This window comes from Nerophis lumbriciformis, linkage group LG02, assembly GCF_033978685.3.
Source record: "Nerophis lumbriciformis linkage group LG02, RoL_Nlum_v2.1, whole genome shotgun sequence".
Taxonomy (NCBI): Eukaryota; Metazoa; Chordata; class Actinopteri; order Syngnathiformes; family Syngnathidae; genus Nerophis; species Nerophis lumbriciformis.
Window position 1 is genome coordinate 11,882,501 of NC_084549.2, and position 24,624 is coordinate 11,907,124.

At 39.9% G+C, this 24,624-nt stretch overlaps 1 protein-coding gene across 2 annotated transcripts in view; it reads left to right on the forward strand.

Annotated features, from left to right (window-relative positions):
* scdb (stearoyl-CoA desaturase b) overlaps positions 1-24,624 on the forward strand; it is a 47,233-nt gene that overhangs the window by 14,760 nt on the left and 7,849 nt on the right. For both annotated transcript variants that reach the window (XM_072915522.1, XM_061937759.1), the window contains exons 3-5: positions 17,800-17,930; positions 19,217-19,422; positions 19,706-19,938. In XM_072915522.1, the coding sequence (XP_072771623.1) occupies positions 17,800-17,930; positions 19,217-19,422; positions 19,706-19,938 (570 nt within the window). The remainder of the gene's footprint in view (positions 1-17,799; positions 17,931-19,216; positions 19,423-19,705; positions 19,939-24,624) is intronic.

A 24,624-nucleotide genomic window follows, 5' to 3' on the forward strand; every position in this document is an offset into this window, starting at 1 on the left:
TATCGGTATCGGAATTGGTAATTAAGAGTTGGACAATATCGGGATATCGGCAAAAAAGCCATTATCGGACATCTCTAAAATGAATGCATTCATTTAAAACCAAATAAAAACTAAAATCGCATTTGTGTACAAATATTGAGGTCCTTTCTGAAGCAAATTTTAATTATGCCAGCGCGTAATCACCTCTGATTAATTGTGATGAATCCAAAATCCAAAATGTGATTAATCTGATTAAAAGGAAAACAAATTTGACAGCTCTAACAAATTATAAATGTCTGTTTTATCTCAAAGTAACCAAACACATCATATTTAGCGCTAGCCTGCTAGCATTGCTGAAAGCCACATATTGAAAAACTCAAGACGGACTGGCTGAAAACAAGAGACGTCATTCCTCATCAAGAAATGACACACCCAATCAACACTTTTATATAAACACGTTACAGTCTGAGCAACTAAGCTATTTAGTCATGCACATTGAACCTACAAGCTGATACACAGTATATGGCACAGAGGCGCTTGAATGGACCGCCGAACAGATTCGGACAACACAACACCCGCCAGAACGCCCTTATCTGTGAAGCATAAAGAAACACAACATGCCAAATAGTGGGCTTTCTAAAAGTGGGTCTATTTATCTTTGTTATTTAAAACAATCAGAAGATTTCAGTGGACTTTTTGAGGCTGGAGCCTAACCCAGCGGCACCAGAGTATACACCCCGGACAAGTAAAACACAACAAAAAAACAACAAAAAAATGAGCAATAAAAGTTAGCATGTGTCAACTACCAAGTGATAGTATGAGATAGGCTTTACTTATCCCACAATGGGGAAATCACGCAGTTGCAGTGCAGACACAAAAAGTCCATAAAAATAAGATAAACAAGAGATAAACATACAGCAAAGAACACAGAGGACATAAACTACATTAAGAGAGCACAGAGCTGATGCAACCAGCTGCCACTTCTACATACAGCTACAAAGTAAAAAAAAAAATCAAAATATGAGCAATAAATAATATTGCGCACATACGATTGCACAAAAAAACCAAAAACATAATTTCAACACCCACCTCTGCACTGCTCTACACCATCGTCTGCTGGGGAGGGACGGCCACACGGTCAAAGTCAGGAGCAGACACAACAAAGCAAACAAGAGAGCCGACTCTGTCCAAGGCTGCCCACTAGCCCCGGCCAATGTCCAGTCCACGCGGATGAGCAAAAATCCGTCTAGGAATTGTTGCGTCTGGCCAGTATTCCCTCTCAGGGAATTAAAGTCACTGGTCAATCCCAAGTTCTTTCAAATGACAGAGTAAGAAGGACCATCAAGACAGAATAGGAATATTATCAAGTTTTGCTAAAGCTTCAGGAGACCAGCCCACACCAATACATTCATATCGGCTTCTCGAATTGGTCTAACATTCAAACGGAAGAGACAACTTCTTGCATCCGAAGAAAGCCCCCACCTGTCCAGACAGGAATACAGCCTCATTGTTCTAAAGGGAGTACTCCAACTCCTACAGTGCAAGCCTTCAAGGTAACACACGCAGTTTACTTGCGGACATAAAATGAAAAAATAGGAAGAGTACAAATAGAAAAACACTAGCTGAATTAAACATGAATATGAATAAAGAAAGAACTCTTAAACATATGCATTCTCCACAGGATACATGCTCCTTTAGCTCGTTGATGCTCGTCCATTCTCGACGCTCAACGCTAGCTTCGCGGCCCCTCCGGTCTCTCCACTTGGACTGTAGTGTGGCAGAGAGCCAGTAAATGCTGGGATGTATGTCATCTGCACGGCAAAATGGAAAAGTTCCTGCAGTGGAAAAGGGCCTATGTTAAGAGATAAAGTACCAATGATTGTCACACACACACTAGGTGTGGCGAAATTATTCTCTGCATTTGACCCATCACCCTTGATCACCCCCTGGGAGGTGAGAGGAGCAGTGGGCAGCAGCGGTGGCCGCGCCCGGGAATCATTTTTGGTGATTTAACCCCCAGTTCCAACCCTTGAGAGAGCCAAGCAGGGAGGTAATGGGTCCCATTTTTATAGTCTTTATAACCTACCGATCTCAGGGCAGACACTAACCACATATCACAAAACATATCATTGTATCAGTGATATAATAGTTTTAAATGTTAATTACCATGTTTTCTGTTTTTTGGAGGTTTTTTTTTTGCCTCATGTCCCTAAAAATTAGTTTCAAAATTCCAATGCAGCGGTTGGGCAAGTAGCCAAAAATTGTACTCAAGGGAGAGTACTGTGACTTTAGACTGGATCAGTTCTCAAATAGGGGGGCCCGGTGCGATGCCTAAGGGGGCGTGTGTGAGCTCGGGAAATATGCTTTATCAGTATCATGCTTCAAACCCCTTTTCAAAAAACGGTGCACTCCAAAACATGCTTATTGTTGCCATCAATCCTCATTTCGATAAACCAATTTGTTCTGATTTTTTTTTTCATTCATTTTTGTTTTGTAGTTTCAAGTGTTTGTATATTGTGCTCCTTAATTAATGTTGCGGATCAATTTGAATTTATTACTACTTAATGACTTTATTTAATTTTTCAGTAGCAACTGGTTCAAGAAGGTCAAAACAAATATTGCTAGTAAATAAGGATACAATGTTTTGGGGAATTCACTCTCAATCTTTTCTATTTCAGACTAAAAACAATGTTAATACAGTTATTTGTTGTAAATTGAGCTATGTTTGTTATTTTTTTTTGTTTTCTTCAATGTTAATAAGGAAACCAGGTTGTACAGAGGTGTACTTATAACAATTTCATAGACAAATGGTACTATTTATTTAGAGAGTGAATGCTTTTCGAAAAGCACTGGACGAGAGTAACTCGAATCAAAGTAAAAAGTAAAACCAGTCGTCCTATTCAGTGAAAAAACTACTCAACTACGGAGTAACTGCACTGTAACAAAAATGACCTTAAAAACTACGACAAGCAGTTGGTAAATAGCAACAATAAAACACTGTAAAACTCAAAAATAGTTTACCACAGTAGCAAATACGGTGGGTTCCTGCAAACCAAGAAACGGTAGATAACCTAAATGACTATGGTTATAATACGTAGAAAAACACACCATTTTACTGTGAAAATAATGAGAAATTGTATTCATTTTCAAATACTCTGAAATGTGCGGTATTATTATGTCTAAATTAAAGATTTTGCAGATTGTACATTTAAATTCACAGCTTACCTTTTTGGGGTTTGTGTTAAAGCATTAGCAGAGTTAACTTTCGGCCAGCGACATATTTTCTTGTATTTTTGTAGTGATTGGTTTCAGACATGATGAGATGTTATGTGCTTCAATGTAAAGTACATCGAAATGAACCACACTGTGTTTAAGTGTGTTGGAACTGGTTGCAAAAGCAGCTATTTAGCAAATACGGAGCATTTAAGGCTCATTTTTAATAGCTCACTTGAAGGAACATGTTGCGTAAGGCTGTGTTGTGAGTTGTCCAGTGAAAGGTTGTACAAATACTTTCAAGTAAAATCCTCACGTACCTCTGACATGTCTCGGAAACAAAGACATTTGGCGCCTGTTGTTTGCGTTTGCGCCTCACAGCGAGAAGGTCCTGGGTTCAATTCCCTGGCTCGGGGTCTTTTTGTGAGGAGTTTCCGGGTACTCCGTCCTCTCCCACCTGGGGATAGGCTGAGTGGCAACATTAGAATTGGCCCTAATTTGTTTTAAGGTGAATTCCTGGCAACAACAGCCGCCAGTGATTTACTGTAAATGTAATAGTTTTTTTTGTAAACAGGTTAATAATACATCAGTTTTTTTCTTAGTAATTTACCGGAAACTGTAAAAAATAACGGATTCAACATCAACATACCGTAATGTCCTATACATCGTGACTGTATTTTTTCGGTGAATTCCTGGCAACCATAGCTGCCAATATTTTACCGAAATTCTATAGTTTTTTTGCTAAACAGGTTAATAATACATCAGTTTTTTTCTTAGTAATTTACCGGAAACTGTAAAAAATAACGGATTCAACATCAACATACTGTAATGTCCTATACATCGTGACTGTATTTTTTACGGTGAATTCCTGGCAAACATAGCTGCCAATATTTTACCGTAAATTCTATAGTTTTTTTGGTAAACAGGTTAATAATAATACATCAGTTTTTTCCTAAGTAATTTACCGGAAACTGTAAAAATAACGGATCTAAAATCAACATACCGTAATGCCATCGTGACTGGGTTTTTTTACGGTGAATTCCTGGCAACCATAGCTGCCAATATTTTACCGTAAAGTCTATAGTTTTTTTGGTAAACAGGTTAATAATACATCAGTTTTTTTTTTAGTAATTTACCGGAAACTGTAAAAAATAACGGATTCAACATCAACATAGCGTAATGTCCTATACATCGTGACTGTATTTTTTCGGTGAATTCCTGGCAACCATAGATGCCAATATTTTACCGTAAATTCTATAGTTTTTTGATAAACAGGTTAATAATACATCAGTTTTTTTTCTTTGTAATTTACCGAAAACTGTAAAAATAACGGATTCAACATCAACATACCGTAATGTCCTATACATCGTGATTGTATTTTTTACGGTGAATTCCTGGCAACCATAGCTGCCAATATTTTACTGTATAAATTCTATAGTTTTTTTTGCTAAACAGGTTAATAATACATCAGTTTTTTTCTTCGTAATTTACCGGAAACTGTAAAAATAACGTATTCAACATCAACATAGCGTAATGTCCTATACATTGTGAATGTATTTTTTACGGTGAATTCCTGGCAACCATAGCTGCCAATATTTTACCGTAAATTCTATAGTTGTTTTGGTAAACAGGTTAATAATACATCAGTTTTTTTTCTTAGTAATTTACCGGAAACTGTAAAAATAACGGATCTAACATCAACATATCGTAATGCCATCGTGACTGTATTTTTTTACGGTGACTTCCTGGTAAACATAGCTGCCAATATTTTACCGTAAATTCTATAGTTTTTTTGGTAAACAGGTTAATAATACATCAGTTTTTTCCTAAGTAATTTACCGGAAACTGTAAAAATAACGGATCTAACATCAACATACCGTAATGCCATCATGACTGTATTTTTTACGGTGAATTCCTGGCAACCATAGCTGCCAATATTTTACCGTAAATTCCATAGTTTTGTTGGTAAACAGGTTAATAATACATCAGTTTTTTTCTTACTAATTTACCGGAAACTGTAAAAAATAACGGATTCAACTTCAACATACCGTAATGTCCTATACATCGTGACTGTATTTTTTACGGTGAATTCCTGGCAACCATAGCTGCCAATATTTTACCGTAAATTCTATAGTTTGTTTGGTAAACAGGTTAATAATACATCAGTTTTTTTCTTAGTAATTTACCGGAAACTGTAAAAAATAACGGATTCAACATCAACATACTGTAATGTCCAATACATCATGACTGTATTTTTTACGGTGAATTCCTGGCAAGCATAGCTGCCAATGTTTTACCGTAAATTCTATAGTTTTTTGGTAAACAGGTTAATAATACATCAGTTTTTTTCTTAGTAATTTACCGGAAACTGTAAAAATAACGGATCCAACATCAACATACCGTAATGTCCTATACATCGTGACTGTATTTTTTACGCTGAATTCCTGACAACCATAGCTGCCAATATTTTACCGTAAATTATATAGTTTTTTGGTAAACAAGTTAATAATACATCAGTTTTTTTTCTTAGTAATTTACCGAGAACTGTAAAAATAACGGATCCAACATCAACATACCGTAATGTCCTATACATCGTGACTGTATTTTTTACGGTGAATTCCTGGGAACCACAGCTGTTTTTTACCATCATTTTTTTTTAACAGTGTGTTGAGTAACTTCTGATGTATTTAGTAGCAATTTTATTGGAACCTACTTACACTACAACCGTAGTTGGTGTGTGTGAGAGAGACAAAGCGACATTACTACAGCATGTACTACAAACCCCGTTTCCATTTGAGTTGGGAAATTGTGTTAGATGTAAATATAAACGGAATACAATGATTTGCAAATCCTTTTCAACCCATATTCAATTGAATGCACTACAAAGACAAGATATTTGATGTTCAAACCCATAAACTTTTTTTTTTTTTTTGCAAATAATAATTAACTTAGAATTTCATGGCTGCAACACGTGCCAAAGTAGTTGGGAAAGGGCATGTTCACCACTGTGTTACATCACCTTTTCTTTCAACAACACTCAATAAACGATTGGGAAATGAGGAAACTAATTGTTGAAGCTTTGAAAGTGGAATTCTTTCCCATTCTTGTTTTATATAGAGCTTCAGTCCGGGGTCTCCGCTGTCGCATTTTACGCTTCATAATGCGCCACACATTTTCGATGGGAGACAGGTCTGGACTGCAGGCGGGGCAGGAAATTACCCACACTCTTTTTTTACGAAGCCATGCTGTTGTAACACGTGCTGAATGTGGCTTGGCATTGTCTTGCTGAAATAAGCAGGGGCGTCCATGAAAAAGACGGCGCTTAGATGTTCCAAAACCTGTATGTACCTTTCAGCATTAATGGTCCCTTCACAGATGTGTAAGTTACCCATGCCATGGGCACTAATGCACCCCCATACCATCACAGATGCTGGCTTTTGAATTTTGCGTCGATAACAGTCTGGATGGTTCGCTTCCCCTTTGGTCCGGATGACACGATGTCGAATATTTCCAAAAACAATTTGAAATGTGGACTCGTCAGACCACAGAACACTTTTCCACTTTGCATGAGTCCATCTTAGATGATCTCGGGCCCAGAGAAGCCGGCGGCCTTTCTGGATGTTGTTGATAAATGGCTTTCGCTTTGCATAGTAGAGCTTTAACTTGCACTTACAGATGTAGCGACCAACTGTATTTAGTGACAGTGGTTTTCTGAAGTGTTCCTGAGCCCATGTGGTGATATCCTTTAGAGATTGATGTCGGTTTTTGATACAGTGACGTCTGAGGGATCGAAGGATACGGTCATTCAATGTTACGTGGAGTGATTTCTCTGAACCTTTTGATGATATTATGGACCGTAGATGTTGAAATCCCTAAATTTCTTACAATTGCACTTTTAAAATTGTTGTTCTTAAACTGTTTGACTATTTGCTCATGCAGTTGTGGACAAAGGGGTGTACATCGCCCCATCCTTTCTTGTGAAAGACTGAGCATTTTTTGGGAAGCTGTTTTTATACCCAATCATGGCACCCACCTGTTCCCAATTAGCCTGCACACTTGTGGGATGTTCCAAATAAGTGTTTGATGAGCATTCCTCAACTTTATCAGTATTTTTTGCCACCTTTCCCAACTTCTTTGTCACGTGTTGCTGGCATCAAATTCTAAAGTGAATGATTATTTGCAAAAAAAAAAAAAGTTTTATCAGTTTTCTCTAGTTGGGAGTCAACATTCGTACTGTACACAAGATGACAGCGCATATGAATGTTCTTTTTCATAGTTTGCAGAGTAAACACTGAAGAGTCATGCGGCCTCGTTTGACCTTGTGTCTCGTTTGACCTTGTGTCACGTTTTACTGTGTGAAGTTTGACTGTGGTCATGTGACCACCAGGCTCCGTTTGATCGGTGACATGAAACGGAGTCTAACGTCAATAGTGCTTAGTCATGTAGTCTCTCTAACGAGCCAAATTAATGTGTCTTTGCAAGCGGTAATAAATAGATTATGAATGAATACAATGGTATAAATACATTTAGGGATCAAAATTAAACTCAAGTGTAATGGAGTAAAAGTTGCGTTTCTTCACAAAAATACTCAAGTAAAAGTAAGAAGTATGTTGCAATAAAACTACACGTACAATTACCCGAAAAGCTAATTTCCATTTGTTCTAAACCACTCCCATGGAAAGTTGAAGATTAACTTTCCACACAATTTTTCTGGAAGTTTGTAGACAACATGCTTTCACTTAGTTCGAGGGTCAGCAACCCGCGGCTCCCTGGACCTCTTTCAGAGATGTGTGAAAATGGAAAAAATGAAGAATTTTTTTTTGTTTTGTTTTAATATATTTTCTGTAGGAGAACAATCATGACACAAACCTTCCTAATTGTTAGAAATCCCACTGTTTATGTTAAACATGCTTCGCTGATGAGAGTATTTGGCAAGCACCGTTTTGTCCTACTAATTTCAGCGATCCTTAAACTCATCATTGTTTGTTTACATGTACAACTTTCTCCGACGCTGCCACAGAAAGGCGTGTTTTATGCCACTCCTCCTTTGTCTCATTTTGTCCACCAAACGTTTTATGCTGTGGGTGAATGCACAAAGGTGAGCTTTGTTGATTTTATTGACTTGTTGGAGTGCTAATCAGGCATATTTGGTCAGTGCGTGACAGCAAGCTAATCTATGCTAACATGCTATTTAGGCTAGCTGTATGTACATATTGCATTATTACGCCTCGTTTGTAGGTATATTTGAGCTCATTTATTTCCTTTACCTATGTCCTCTGTGTATTTAATTTGTATTTGCATGTCTCATGACATATTACATGTGTGTAAAATTGGCTGCATTTCTCATAGGTTTTGTGTGCCATGTTGTTCCAGACCACAGCAAACGTTACCCAGCTGGCAAAGATTGTATTAAATCCATTAGAAGAAGACAGCCTGCCGTTTCCTTAAACTTGGACACTATATCTATACCTTTGGCCATTCTGAGCAAGTCATTTCCAGAAGCTATCTCATCCTGTGAGAAGCCTCCATTTTACTAATGATTTCCGATGTTGCAAAAATGTGTAGAATAAAAATTAAAATTCAATATTTCTGTCAACGTAGGTTTGAGTCAGCCTTTGATAGTAGGCTAATATAGCTAATATAAACACCTACATCATGTGTTGCCTTCATTATAACACTTTGTATAAGACTTTTACAGATTTATTTTTTGTATTTTTGGTCCATTAAGGCTTTTTCAACATTTTGGGTTGCCGACCCCTGACTTAGTGGCCAACCACTTTATAAAGCTCTTTACCGCCACCTACAGGGCTGGAGTCAAACATCATCAACTTTGATTTATGACTGCACAGAGGATGGGGTGATAATTAGAGATACGCTGTTACTTCGAAATGTGAAAACTTAAACTTTCCTAATGATTTGTAGAGCACGAGAAAGCGGAAATGAGAATTACTAGCTCTCTTTATGTCAGTACGTGGACTATGGCGGCGCAAATTACTGTGCGGATTGCTTTCCCTGGATGCAAAACAACTAGACTGGACATGGCTTGAAGGTAAATACATCTTTTATTTTAACACTAAGAAAAAGAACAAACAAAAGGTGCGCACAGGGCGGAGAACAAACTTGGCTATGAAAATAATTAACTAGCACAAGGGCAAAAACTATGGACATAAAAACAAAACACATACTGTGACCAGAAATATGAACTATGACATCAAAGAGTATCATGGGCGGCATGGGTAATAGAGGAAAACAGAGTTAATGTCGCCAGGCCGACCAACAGAAAAAGACAGGCTTTAAATAACAATGACATGATTGGTGACAGGTGTGTGAGTCCAAACGTGGAACAGGTGAAACTAATGGGTAACCATGGAAACAAGACAAGGGAGTGAAAAAGCAGGAACTAAAAAGAGTCCAAAAACCAAACAGAACATAACTTAAACAAAACATGATCCCAGACATGACACTTTAACCGCATAGTCATTTATTATTAACAAATGGCAGCAACAGAACCAATGTTGTGATAGTGAGACGGAGCTAACTGCACAGTCAGCATTAAAAGCACGGCTGAGTTAATTTTAAACAAAAATACTGCAAGTTTAAAGATTTAATGATACTTACATTGAATTCTCGTTGAGCGAATAAGAAAAAGAAAAGAATGTAGAGGTTGCCTCCAGCCACAATTGTTACTGACATTTGTATACCATACACCCGTCCGGGATCTGTAGTAAATTGGGTTGTTTTTTTAAATGTTCACATTTAATTATTTCAAAATTAATAATACAGCAATTAATATTGCGGTTATGCATGCAGTAGATGTGTACTGATATGATACAAATATTGGAGCATTGAGTACTGGCTGATATATAACAAGTATGATATCAGCAGGAATCATACAGTACTTACATTATTTTGTAGTGAGGAATTGTCATGTCTCTTGATCCTGCTTTGTTTTTTGGTTTGTTTTTTTTGGACATCTGGTGTCTGTCCTTAAGGGGGGATCTGTCATGTCTTTGTGATCATGTTTTGTTTTAGTTATGTCCTGTTGGTTTAAGACTCTTTTTAGTTCCTGTTTACGCTCCCTTGTTAGGTCACCATGGTTTCTTATTAGTTTCACCTGTCATTTGTTTGGACTCACGCACCTGTTGCCAATCATGTCACTGCTATTTAAGCCTGTCATTTTCTGTTGGTCGTCCTGGCGACATTTCCCTTGCTACCCCTGACACTCCGTTTGTCATCACTCTGCTCATGCCTTAGTTCATGCTGTCATAGTTCATGCTGCTCTTTTCTTGCCACGTGAGTTTTTGTTTAGTGTTTTTTGTTTCTTGTTCATAGTCTGCCTAAGTGCTAGTTTTTGTTTCATTAGTCAAGTTGTGTCTCCGTCTTGTGCGCGCCTTTTTTTTTTTTTTTCATAGTAATAATTAAAACATGTATTTACCTTCATCCCATGTCCGATCCAATTCCTTTGCATTCCGGGAAAACAAACCACCCCATAGTCCACGTCATGACAGGAATATTAGAAAAGGTTTGATCAATTGGGTATGAAAAACCCTAACCTACCCGTATTTTCCGGACCATAGGGGGCACCGGATTATAAGGCGCACTGCCGATGAGCGGGTCTCGTCATGTCTATTTCTATACAAAATGCGGGATTATAGGGCGCATTAAAGGGGTTATGTTATTATTATTATTTTCTAAATGTAAAAGACTTCCTTGTGGTCTACATAACATGTGATGGTGGTTCTTTGGTCAAAATGTTGCATAGATGATGTTTTACAGATCATCTTCTAACCGCTTTCTGACAGTCGCTTCAGGATTCTACATTTTCAATGGAACATATAAAATGTTGGCGTCGTTTACTTGAGTCTTATTGCAGTCCACGCGTATCTCTTATGTGTGACTGCCATCTACTGGTCACACTTATCAATTCGCCATGTACCAAATAAAATAACTTCCAGGTTGGTAAGCACAACCAAAATTATTCCCTACATAAGGCGCACCGGGTTACAAGGCGCACTGTCGAGTTTTGAGAAAATGAAAGGATTTTAAGTGCGCCTTATAGTCCGAAAAATATGGTGTTTATTATCAATCGTCTGGAATGGACCTTCAGGTTGAAGTGGAGCTGTAAATAGCCACGATTATTTTTTTATTTTTTTAATTAAGCTTACTAATAAGCTAGTACCCGGTAAGTGGAATGATGCGGACGCATTTGATACTTTCCGGATAAGTAAATAATATGCAACTTTGATAATTTTATATTTGTTTGTATTGACAATTGTGTTTTAGACTGTAACAGTGTTCATTTAAGGACACTTAATAGGTATGTCTAGCTTGTGCACTATTGTGTGCTTAGCTGTTGTTTAGCTGCTAGCTCCTAGTAGCATATCCTAGTACCAACCTACTCAGTGGCCTAGTGGTTAGAGCAGTGGTTCTTAACCTGGGTTCGATCGAACCCTAGGGGTTTGGTGAGTCTGCCTCAGGGGTTCGGCGGAGCCTCTGCCGTGGAGGTAGAGACACACCCAACTCATCGTGAAAATAAAAACTTCTCCCTATCGGCATATTATGAACAATGTTCCCTCTAATTTTCCATCTGATTTGCAGGTATGTAATTTGTTGTGAGTTCATGCACTGTGTTGGTTTTGTTCTTTGAACAAGGTGATGCTCATGCATGGTTCATGTTGTGCACCAGTAAATAAATATAAAATTTTGTCTTGAATTTGAAAAAAAATATATATATATTTTTCACTAAAGAAGGGTTCGGTGAATGCGCATATGAAACTGGTGGGGTTCGGTACCTCCAACAAGGTTAAAACCACTGGGTCAGAGTGTCCGCACTGAGATCGGTAGGTTGTGAGTTCAAACCCGGCCGAGTCATACCAAAGACTAAAAAAATGGGCCCCATTACCTCCCTGCTTTGGCACTCAGCATCAAGGGTTGGAATGGGGGTTAAAGGGGAACATTATCACAATTTCAGAATGGTTAAAACCATTAAAAATCAGTTCCCAGTGGCTTATTATGTTTTTCGAAGTTTTTTTCAAAATTTTACCCATCACGCAATATCCCTAAAAAAAGCTTCAAAGTGCCTGATTTTAACCATCGTTATAAACACCCGTCCATTTTCCTGTGACGTCACATAGTGAAGCCAACACAAACAAACATGGCGGAAAGAACAGCAAGCTATAGCGACATTAGCTCGGATTCAGACTCGGATTTCAGCGGCTTAAGCGATTCAACAGATTACGAATGTATTGAAACGGATGGTTGTAGTGTGGAGGCAAGTAGCGAAAACGAAATTGAAGAAGAAACTGAAGCTATTGAGCCATATCGGTTTGAAGCGTATGCAAGCGAAACCGACGAAAATGACACGACAGCCAGCGACACGGGAGAAAGCGAGGACGAATTCGGCGATCGCCTTCTAACCAACGATTGGTATGTGTTTGTTTGGCATTAAAGGAAACTAACAACTATGAACTAGGTTTACAGCATATGAAATACATTTGGCAACAACATGCACTTTGAGAGTGCAGACAGCCCAATTTTCATCAATTAATATATTCTGTAGACATACCCTCATCCGCGCTTTTTTCCTGAAAGCTGATCTGTCCAGTTTGAGTTGATGTCAGCAGGCCAGGGAAGCTAGGGTTGATAGGGGGTTTAGCTCGCTCGTCTGCGGGAACAAACTGTCGCCATTGCTTGCCGTGCTACCGAGGCCCTTTGTCCCTGAATTGCTCACACACTCCGGCAGATTCAATGGGGGTCTGGCGGCAGAGTTCTTTGACTTTATCGTTGGAAATGCATCTGCTTTGAGTGTCGCAGGATATCCACACATTCTTGCCATCTCTGTCGTAGCATAGCTTTCGTCGGTAAAGTGTGCGGAACAAACGTCCAATTTCTTGCCACTTTCGCATCTTTGGGCCACTGGTGCAACTTGAATCCGTCCCTGTTCGTGTTGTTACACCCTCCGACAACACACCGACGAGGCATGATGTCTCCAAGGTACGGAAAACAGTCGAAAAAACGGAAAATAACAGAGCTGATTTGACTCAGTGTTTGAGAAAATGGCGGATTGCTTCCCGATGTGACGTCACGTTGTGACGTCATCGCTCTGAGAGCGAATATTAGAAAGGCGTTTAATTCGCCAAAATTCACCCATTTTAGAGTTCGGAAATCGGTTAAAAAAATATATGGTCTTTTTTCTGCTACATCAAGGTATATATTGACGCTTACAAAGGTCTGGTGATAATGTTCCTCTTTAAATCACCAAAAATGATTCCTGGGCATGGCCACCGCTGCTGCCCACTGCTCCCCTCACCTCCCAGGGGGTGAACAAGGGGATGGGTCAAATGCAGAGGACAAATTTCACCACACCTAATGTGTGTGTGTGTGACAATCATTGGTACTTTAACTTTAACCTACTATGTTTACCTTTTGTGAATGACTTCACAAAACACAAGAAAAGACCAACCTTGCGTGCTTATTGGAGGACATTCAGACGTTTACTGGCTGTCCAGCTTTGCAGAAGTAAACTTACTGCAGGACTGCTTGTATCGGAGCGCTTTTATCAAAGTTTTTTTTTACATCATCTGATAGTGCTGCGATATCGCTGCGATATCAATATCAGATTGGGACACCCCTCATCCAAAACGGCGTTCTACCGCCTACCATTTTTGTTTTTGTGTCTTAGCACTCTTAATATTTAAACACATTTTAACATAAAATCCGTACAATCTGCAGTAGACAATAGAGGCATGAAGCTCTCCTCCACAGTCTCCACTTTGTCTCCGCTCCCCCTCCCCTCTCTACGTCTCTGCAATGCCGAGCTGCATATTATTTCACAGTGGAAGACAAAGCACAATCCCCGCTCCAATAGACAGTCCATTGTGCGCTGCAACACAATTCGTCTTTGGCCTGCACAGAAGGCCCTGCATGCACACAACAGCAACAACAACAACATGAAATGTACACATACCGTATTTTCTGGACCATAGGGCGCACCGGATTATAAGGCGCACTGACGATGGTCTATTTTCATACAAAAGGCGCACCGGATTATAAGGCGCATTAAAGGGGTCGTATTAGGATTTTTTTCTACATTTAAAACACTTCCTTGTGGTCTACATAACATGAACAATATTTTTTGGACTTTAAGTCGCAGTTTTTTTCATAGTTTGGCCGGGGGTGCGACTTATACTCAGGAGCGACTTATGTGTGAAATTATTAACACATTACCGTAACATATCAAATAATATTATTTAGCTCATTCACGTAAGAGACTAGACCAGGGGTCGGCAACCTTTACCAGTCAAAGAGCCATTTTGACCAGTTTCACAAATTATAGTAAACAATGGGAGCCGCAAATCTTTTTTGAAATTTTAAATGAAATAACACTGCATACTAAGTTTTTTTTGCTTTGTGCTATGTATAAACCAGGGGTCTCAGACACGCTGCCCACACCTTTATGTGGAATTTGAAAGCTGGTGCGGCACACAGGTTTTTAATGAATGGCGCTTGTCAGCGTCATGCGTGCCGTGATGATACAGCATATAGCACACACTACAGTCAGCGTGCCCGATCAGCCACACGTTGTATGGGGCTTCCGCTTACTCACACTTGGTCAACAACCACACAGGTCACACTGACGGTGGCGGTATAAAAAAAACCTTTAACACTCTTACTAATAATGCGCCACACTGTGAACCCACACCAAACAAGAATGACAAACAAATTTCGGGAGAACATCTGCACCGTAACACAACATAAACACAACAGGACAAATACCCAGAATCCCATGCAGCCCTAACTCTTTCGCTACCAAACCCCGCCCACCTCAACCGACCACAGAGAGGGGGGGAGGAGGGGGGGAGAGTCAGGGCTGCATGGGATTCTGGGTGTGTGTTCTGTTGTGTTTATGTTGTGTTAAGGTGCAGATGTTCTCCCAAAATGTGTTTGTCATTCTTGTTTGGTTTTGGTTCAAAGTGTGGCGCATTATTAGTAAGAGTGTTAAAGTTAATTTATATGACCACCGTCAGTGTAACCTGTGTGGCTGTTGACCAAGTATGCATTGCTGTCACGTACGTGTGCAAGCAGAAGATATATTTTGTATTAAAGTGATAGGCTGGCACGTTGTTAATACAGATTGTAGGGGGCGCTAAATGTTGTACCATCATGGCACGCCCTTATTATAGGCCCTTATTATAGCCGTAAGGGTGAAAATCGGTGAATATTAATCCCGGGAGTTTACTGCGAGAGGCACTGAAATCCGGAAGTTTCACGGGAAAATTGGGGGGTTCAGCAAGTAAGCTGCTGAGCCGCATCAGAGTGATCAAAGAGCCGCATGCGGCTCGCCGACCCCTGGACTAGACGTATAAGATTTCATGGGATTTAGCGATTAGGAGTGACAGATTGTTTGGTAAACGTATAGCATGTTCTATATGTTATAGTTATTTGAATGACTCTTACCATAATATGTTATGTTAACATACCAGGCACGTTCTCAGTTGGTTATTTATGCCTCATACCGGCTTCCTCCCACCTCCAAAGACATGCACCTGGGGATAGGTTGATTGGCAACACTAAATGGTCCCTAGTGTGTGAATGTTGTCTGTCTATCTGTGTTGGCCCTGCGATGAGGTGGCGACTTGTCCAGGGTGTACCCCGCCTTCCGCCCGATTGTAGCTGAGATAGGCTCCAGCACTCCCCGCGACCCCAAAGGGAATAAGCGGTAGAAAATGGATGGATGGATAACGTGCACTTATTCAGCCTGTTGTTCACTATTCTTTATTTTAAATTGCCTTTCAAATGTCTATTCTTGGTGTTGGCTTTTATCAAATAAATTTCCCCCCAAAAATGCGATTTATATATGTTTTTTTCCTTATTTATTATGCATTTTCGGCCGGTGCGACTTATACTCCGGAGCGACTTTTACTCCGAAAAATACGGTAATGGTGGTTCTTTGGTCAAAATGTTGCAAGATTATGTTTTACAGATCATCTTCAAATCGCTTTCTGACAGTCGCTGCAGGATGCGTTGTTTTGTGGGCGGTCTTATTTACGTGGCTCACCTTCGGCAGCGTCTTCTCCCCGTCATCTTTGTTGTAGCGGTGTAGCGTGCAAGGACGGGACCTTTGCGTGCCGGCCCAATCACATAATATCTACGGCTTTTCACACACACAAGTGAATGCAAGTCATACTTGGTCAACAGCCATATAGGTCACACTAAGGGTGGCCGTATAAACAACTTTTAACACTGTTACAAATATCCGCCACACTGTGAACCCACACCAAACAAGAATGACAAATACATTTCGGGAGAACATCCGCACCGTAACACAACATAAACACAACAGAACAAATACCCAGAACCCCTTGCAGCACTAACTCTTCCGGGACGCTACAATATCACCCTGGCTTCCACCTGTTCGACCTGCTACCATTGGGCAGGCGCTACAGGTGCATCAGAACCAGAACAAACAGGCTCAGAGACAGCTTCTTTCCCAGAGCTGTCACCATCTTGAACTCTAACTTATAATAATAATTGACCCCTATACAATATCCTACCCTATTATATATATTACCCGTATTACCCTTCAAGTGCAATACGTCCGACACTGATTGTTATTTATTACTCCGGTACTCTTGTCTTGTTCTGTATATTGTACAGTATTTTGTATTTCTATAGTGTTTTGTATATTGTACAGGATTGGTTATTATTCTTATTGGATAGTAGCCTGTTTATTTCAATTGTTAGTTTTTTTCTTTATTGCCTGTTGTGTAATTTATTTTATTTTATTATTTATTTATTTTTACCCCATATTTGTTCCCACTACCGCACCTTAAGTTGGAGTCCTTAATCTTGTTATATGCAAATATAATGACAATAAAGTCCATTCTATTCTATTCTATTCCATTCTAATATACACCCCCCGCTACCTCTTAATAACTCCGCCCCACCAACCCCGCCCACCTCAACCTCCTCATGCTCTCTCAGGGTGAGCATGTCCCAAATTCCAAGCTGCTGTTTTGAGGCATGTTAAAAAAAAATGATGCACTTTGTGACTTCAATAATAAATATGGCAGTGCCATGTTGGCATTTTTTTTCTCCATAACTTGAGTTGATTTATTTTGGAAAACCTTGTTACATTGTTTAATGCATCCAGCGGGGCATCACAACAAAATTAGGCATAATAATGTGTTCATTCCACGATTGTATATATCGGTATCGGTTGATATCGGAATCGGTAATTAAGAGTTGGACAATATCGGATATAGGCAAAAAAGCCATTATCGGACATCTCTAATTTTCACAGATTTTTTATTTTCAATGTAACATTTAAAGTTTGGGTGTTGCTTACTGACGTCATATTGCCGTCTCTACGTATCTCTTATGTGTGACTGCCATCTACTCGTCACTTATCATTACACCATGTACCAAATAAAATTGCTTCAAGGTGGGTAAGCACAACCAGAATTATTCCGCACATTAGGCGCACCGGGTTATAAGACGCAGTGTCGATTTTTGAGAAAATGAAAGGATTTCAAGTGCACCTTATAGTCTGAAAGTGCGGTACTTGTTTGTCCAATATTGACACTTTTTTTATGTCGCCCTCCGCAGCTGGCGTGTGCTTCATGATCAGCGCCCTGGGTATAACAGCGGGCGCGCACAGGTTATGGAGCCACAAAACCTACAAGGCGTCACCCCCCCTAAAGGCCTTCCTCGTTCTTGCCAACTCCATGGCCTTTCAGGTAGGTTGGACACCTGCTTCATTAAAGGCCGACTGAAATGCGATTTTCTTATTTAAACGGGGATAGCAGGTCCATTCTATGTGTCATACTCGATCATTTCGCGATATTGCCATATTTTTGCTGAAAGGATTTAGTAGAGAACATCGACGATAAAGTTCTCAACTTTTGGTCGCTGATAAAAAAGCCTTGCCTGTACCGTAAGTAGCAGACGAGTAGTGTGACGTCACAGGTTGTGGAGCTCCTCACATCCGCACATTGTTTACAATCATGGCCACCAGCAGCGAGAGCGATTCGGACCGAGAAAGCGACGATTTCCCCATTAATTTGAGCGAGGATGAAAGATTTGTGGATGAGGAAAGTGAGAGTGAAGAACTAGAGTGCAGTGGGAGCGATTCAGATAGGGAAGATGCTGTGAGAGGCGGGTGGGACCTGATATTAGGCTGGGAATGACTAAAACAGTAAATAAACACAAGACATATATATACTCTATTAGCCACAACACAACCAGGTTTATATTTAATATGCCACAATTTAATCCCGCATAACAAACCCGTCCATATAACCCACCAATACAACTCAAACACCTGCACAACACACTCAATCCCACAGCCCAAAGTACTGTTCACCTCCCCAAAGTTCATACAGCACATATATTTCCCCAAAGTCCCCAAAGTTACGTACGTGACATGCACATAGCGGCACGCACGTACGGGCAAGCAATCAAATGTTTGGAAGCGTACTCACGGTACCGCGTCTGCGCATCCAACTCAAAGTCCTCCTGGTAAGAGTCTCTGTTGTCCCAGTTCTCCACAGGCCAATGGTAAAGCTTGACTGTCATCTTCCGGGAATGTAAACAATGAAACACTGGCTGTGTTTGTGTTGCTGCAGCCGGCCGCTATACACCGCTTCCCACCTACAGCTTTCTTCTTTGCTGTCTCCATTGTTCCTTGAACAAATTGCAAAACATTCACCAACACAGATGTCCAGAATACTGTGGAATTTTGCGATGAAAACAGACGACTTAATAGCTGGCCACAATGCTGTCCCAAAATGTCCGCTACAATCCGTGACGTCACGCGCTGACGTCATCATACCGAGACGTTTTCAGCAGGATATTTCGCGCAAAATTTAAAATTGCATTTTAGTAAGCTAAATGTTAAGATTTCACCATTGATATATAAACTATCAGACTGCGTGGTCGGTAGTAGTGGGTTTCAGTAGGCCTTTAAGCCTCATTTTAATGCGTGAACGTCCCTGATTGATAACGGCTCCCTGCGCATGTGCAGAACGACATCTACGAGTGGGCGAGGGACCACCGAGTCCATCACAAGTACTCGGAGACGGACGCCGACCCCCACAATGCGAAGCGGGGCTTCTTCTTCGCCCACGTCGGCTGGCTGCTGGTTCGCAAGCACCCCGACGTCATCTCCAAGGGCCGCAAAGTGGAGATGTCCGACCTGAAGGCCGACAAAATGGTCATGTTTCAGAGGCGGTAAGGAGAGGAAACCGTTCATCGTGGCAACAGGAAGGGGATTCATATGGCCCTATTCGTCTCGGTTTACCCGACACATGAAACGTGACGAATTAGGAGGGGGGGTGCACTATTGAATATCTTAAAATGTCTTATGTGGCAAGTGCAACTTTGACCCTATGTAGAGTGGCGCTTTCCATCGTTTTCAGCAGACTGCATTGCAAAATGATTAAGCCATATGAATCTCTTCCCTACTGTGTGTTAAATGTACAATTGATGACATATCCTATGCATTCCAAAAAAGGCACTACCAGCTCTCGGTGGTGGTCTTGTGCTTCCTGGTGCCCACGCTGGTGCCCTGGTACTTCTGGGGCGAGTCCCTCCTGGTGGGATACTTCCTGCCCGGACTGTTCCGGTACACCGTGGTGCTCAACGCCACCTGGCTGGTCAACAGCGCCGCGCACATGTGGGGCAACAGGCCTTACGACAACACCATCAACCCCAGGGAGAACATGTTCGTCGCCTTCAGCGCCGCGGGTAAGCAACAACCGCGCCCAATGTCGATACAGTTTTTTTTAGTGAAGATGATGTTTTTAAAGCTGGTGTAGTCCGGGGTATGAATCCAGGGGTTGTTTTAGTCCGGGGATGTCCACATTTTCCAAAGACCACTTAAAGAAAAGTAAACATTTTTAAAAATAATATTACATATACAAAAGAAAAACTGTTTTACTAATATTTACTAATATTAATGTTAATTGTTAGAATGCTAACATTAGCATGCTAACATTTTACGCTAATTTTACAGCCGTAAACCCCAGAGTTGTATAACTTGGTACTTGACACATGTTAACCGTTATCATCATAACGATAGCATGCTAAAGACAATAGCTAATTTTGCAGGCGTACACCTCACATAGAACTTGGTACTTGACACTTGTTAGCCCAGCTAACGTTTCAAGCTAATTTTACAGCCCTATACCTCAGTCATATAACTTGGTACTTGACTCATGTTAATTGTTAGAATGCTAACATTAGCATGCTAACATTTTACGCTAATTTTACAGCCGTAAACCCCAGAGTTGTATAACTCGGTACTTGACACATGTTCACCGTTAGCTATGCTAACTACAATAGCTAATTTTGCAGGCGTACACCTCACATATAACTTAGTACTTGACACTTGTTAGCCCAGCTAACGTTTCAAGCTAATTTTACAGCCCTATACCTCAGTCATATAACTTGGTACGTGACTCATATTAACTGTTAGAATGCTAACGTTAGCATGCTAACTTTTATAGCTAATTTTACAGCCATAAACCCCAGAGTTGTATAACTTGGTACTTGACACAATTTTAGCCCAGCTAACATTTCTAGCTAATTTTACAGCCCTATACCTCAGTCATATAACTTGGTACTTGACTCATGTTAACTGTTAGAATGTTAACATTAACATGCTAACTTTTATAGCTAATTTTACAGCCGTAAACCCCAGAGTTGTATAACTTGGTACTTGACACATGTTAACCGTTAACATCATAACGATGGCATGCTAACTACAATAGCTAATTTTGCAGGCGTACACCTCTGTCATATAACTTGGTACTTGACTCATGTTAACTGTTAGAATGCTAACATTAGCATGCTTACATTTTACGCTAATTTTACAGCCGTAAACCCCAGAGTTGTATAACTTGGTACTTGACACATGTTAACTGTTAGCTATGCTAACTACAATAGCTAATTTTGCAGGCGTACACCTCGCATTGAACTTTGTACTTGACACTTGTTAGCCCAGCTAACGTTTCAAGCTAATTTTACAGCCCTATACCTCAGTCATATAACTTGGTACGTGACTCATATTAACTGTTAGAATGCTAACGTTAGAATGCTAACTTTTATAGCTAATTTTACAGCCATAAACCCCAGAGTTGTATAACTTAGTACTTGACACAATTTTAGCTCAGCTAACATTTCAAGCTAATTTTACAGCCCTATACCTCAGTCATATAACTTGGTACTTGTTAATTGTTAGAATGCTAACATTAGCATGCTAACATTTTACGCTAATTTTACAGCCATAAACCCCAGAGTTGTATAACTTGGTACTTGACACATGTTTACCGTTAACATCATAACGATAGCATGCTAACGACAATAGCTAATTTTGCAGGCGTACACCTCAGTCATATAACTTGGGACTTGACACTTGTTAGCCCAGCTAGCATTTCAAGCTAATTTTACAGCCCTACACCTCAGTCATATAACTTGGTACTTGACTCATGTTAACTGTTAGAATGTTAACATTAGCATGCTAACTTTTATAGCTAATTTTACAGCCGTAAACCCAAGAGTTGTATAACTTGGTACTTGACACGTTAACCGTTAACATCATAGCGATAGCATGCTAACTACAATAGCTAATTTTGCAGGCGTACACCTCTGTCATATAACTTGGTACTTGACTCATGTTAACTGTTAGAATGCTAACATTAGCATTCTTACATTTTACGCTAATTTTACAGCCGTAAACCCCAGAGTTGTATAACTTGGTACTTGACACATGTTAACCGTTAGCTATGCTAACTACAATAGCTAATTTTGCAGGCGTACACCTCGCATTGAACTTTGTACTTGACACTTGTTAGCCCAGCTAACGTTTCAAGCTAATTTTACAGCCCTATACCTCAGTCATATAACTTGGTACGTGACTCATATTAACTGTTAGAATGCTAACGTTAGCATGCTAACTTTTATAGCTAATTTTACAGCCATAAACCCCAGAGTTGTATAACTTGGTACTTGACACAATTTTAGCCCAGCTAACATTTCAAGCTAATTTTACAGCCCTATACCTCAGTCATGTAACTTGGTACTTGTTAATTGTTAGAATGCTAACATTAGCATGCTAACATTTTACGCTAATTTTACAGCCGTAAACCCCAGAGTTGTATAACTTGGTACTTGACACATGTTAACCGTTAACATCATAACGATGGCATGCTAACGACAATAGCTAATTTTGCAGGTGTACACCTCAGTCATATAACTTGGTACTTGACACTTGTTAGCCCAGCTAACATTTCAAGCTAATTTTACAGCCCTACACCTCAGTCATATAACTTGGTATTTGACTCATGTTAACTGTTAGAATGTTAACATTAGCATGCTAACTTTTATAGCTAATTTTACAGCCGTAAACCCCAGAGTTGTATAACGTGGTACTTGACACATGTTAACCGTTAACATCATAACGATAGCATACTAACGACAATAACGACAATAGCTAATTTTGCAGGCGTACACCTCACATAGAACTTTGTACTTGACACTTGTTAGCCCAGCTAACGTTTCAAGCTAATTTTACAGCCCTATACCTCAGTCATATAACTTGGTACTTGACTCATGTTAATTGTTAGAATGCTAACATTAGCATGATAACATTTTGCGCTAATTTTACAGCCGTAAACCCCAGAGTTGTATAACTTGGTACTTGACACATGTTAACCGTTATCATCATAACGATAGCATGCTAACGACAATAGCTAATTTTTCAGGCGTACACCTCAGTCATATAACTTGGGACTTGACACTTGTTAGCCCAGCTAACATTTCAAGCTAATTTTACAGCCCTACACCTCAGTCATATAACTTGGTACTTGACTCATGTTAACTGTTAGAATGTTAACATTAGCATGCTAACTTTTATAGCTAATTTTACAGCCGTAAACCCAAGAGTTGTATAACTTGGTACTTGACACGTTAACTGTTAACATCATAACGATAGCATGCTAACTACAATAGCTAATTTTGCAGGCGTACACCTCTGTCATATAACTTGGTACTTGACTCATGTTAACTGTTACATTACATTACATTACGTTACATTTTACGCTAATTTTACAGCCGTAAACCCCAGAGTTGTATAACTTGGTACTTGACACATGTTAACCGTTAGCTATGCTAACTACAATAGCTAATTTTGCAGGCGTACACCTCGCATTGAACTTTGTACTTGACACTTGTTAGCCCAGCTAACGTTTCAAGCTAATTTTACAGCCCTATACCTCAGTCATATAACTTGGTACGTGACTCATATTAACTGTTAGAATGCTAACGTTAGCATGCTAACTTTTATAGCTAATTTTACAGCCATAAACCCCAGAGTTGTATAACTTAGTACTTGACACAATTTTAGCCCAGCTAACATTTCAAGCTAATTTTACAGCCCTATACCTCAGTCATATAACTTGGTATTTGTTAATTGTTAGAATGCTAACATTAACATGCTAACATTTTACGCTAATTTTACAGCCGTAAACCCCAGAGTTGTATAACTTGGTACTTGACACATGTTAACCGTTAAATGGGTTGTACTTGTATAGCGCTTTTCTACCTTCAAGGTACTCAAAGCGCTTTGACACTACTTCCACATTTACCCATTCACACACACATTCACACACTGATGGAGGGAGCTGCCATGCAAGGCGCTAACCAGCACCCATCAGGAGCAAGGGTGAAGTGTCTTGCTCAGGACACACCGGACATGACGAGGTTGGTACTAGGTGTGGATTGAACCAGGGACCCTCGGGTTATCATCATAACGATAGCATGCTAACGACAATAGCTAATTTTGCAGGCGTACACCTCAGTCATATAATTTGGTACTTGACACTTGTTAGCCCAGCTAACATTTCAAGCTAATTTTACAGCCCTACACCTCAGTCATATAACTTGGTACTTGACTCATTTTTACTGTTAGCGTGCTAACATTCTAAGCTAGCTTTACAGCCGTTCACTTCAGTGTCATGTAACTTGGTACCTGTGACTCATAACATTTGTCATGCTAAGATTTGCATGCTAACACCTCAGAGCCATAGCTAACTTGTTATTTGACAAATACTGTTGCCGTGTTAATGTTAGCATGTTAACATTAACATGTTAAGCTTTTTTAGCTAGTTTTGCTGATCTGCGCCTTATGAGTCCCATATTTTGTTCATCCACGCTGCCTTTTAGCATTTTAGTTCAGCTTCAGTGTGTCAGCCATTCACACGCAAATTCCCCCGAAATTGCATATTCTAGTTCGACTGTAAAGCACCAAACTATCGTACTAAATCAGTGGTTCTTAACCTGGGTTCGATCGAACCCTCCGCCGCGGAGGTCAAGACACACCCGACTCATCGTGAAAATAAAACGGTCTTGAATTTGAAAAAAAAAATAATTTTA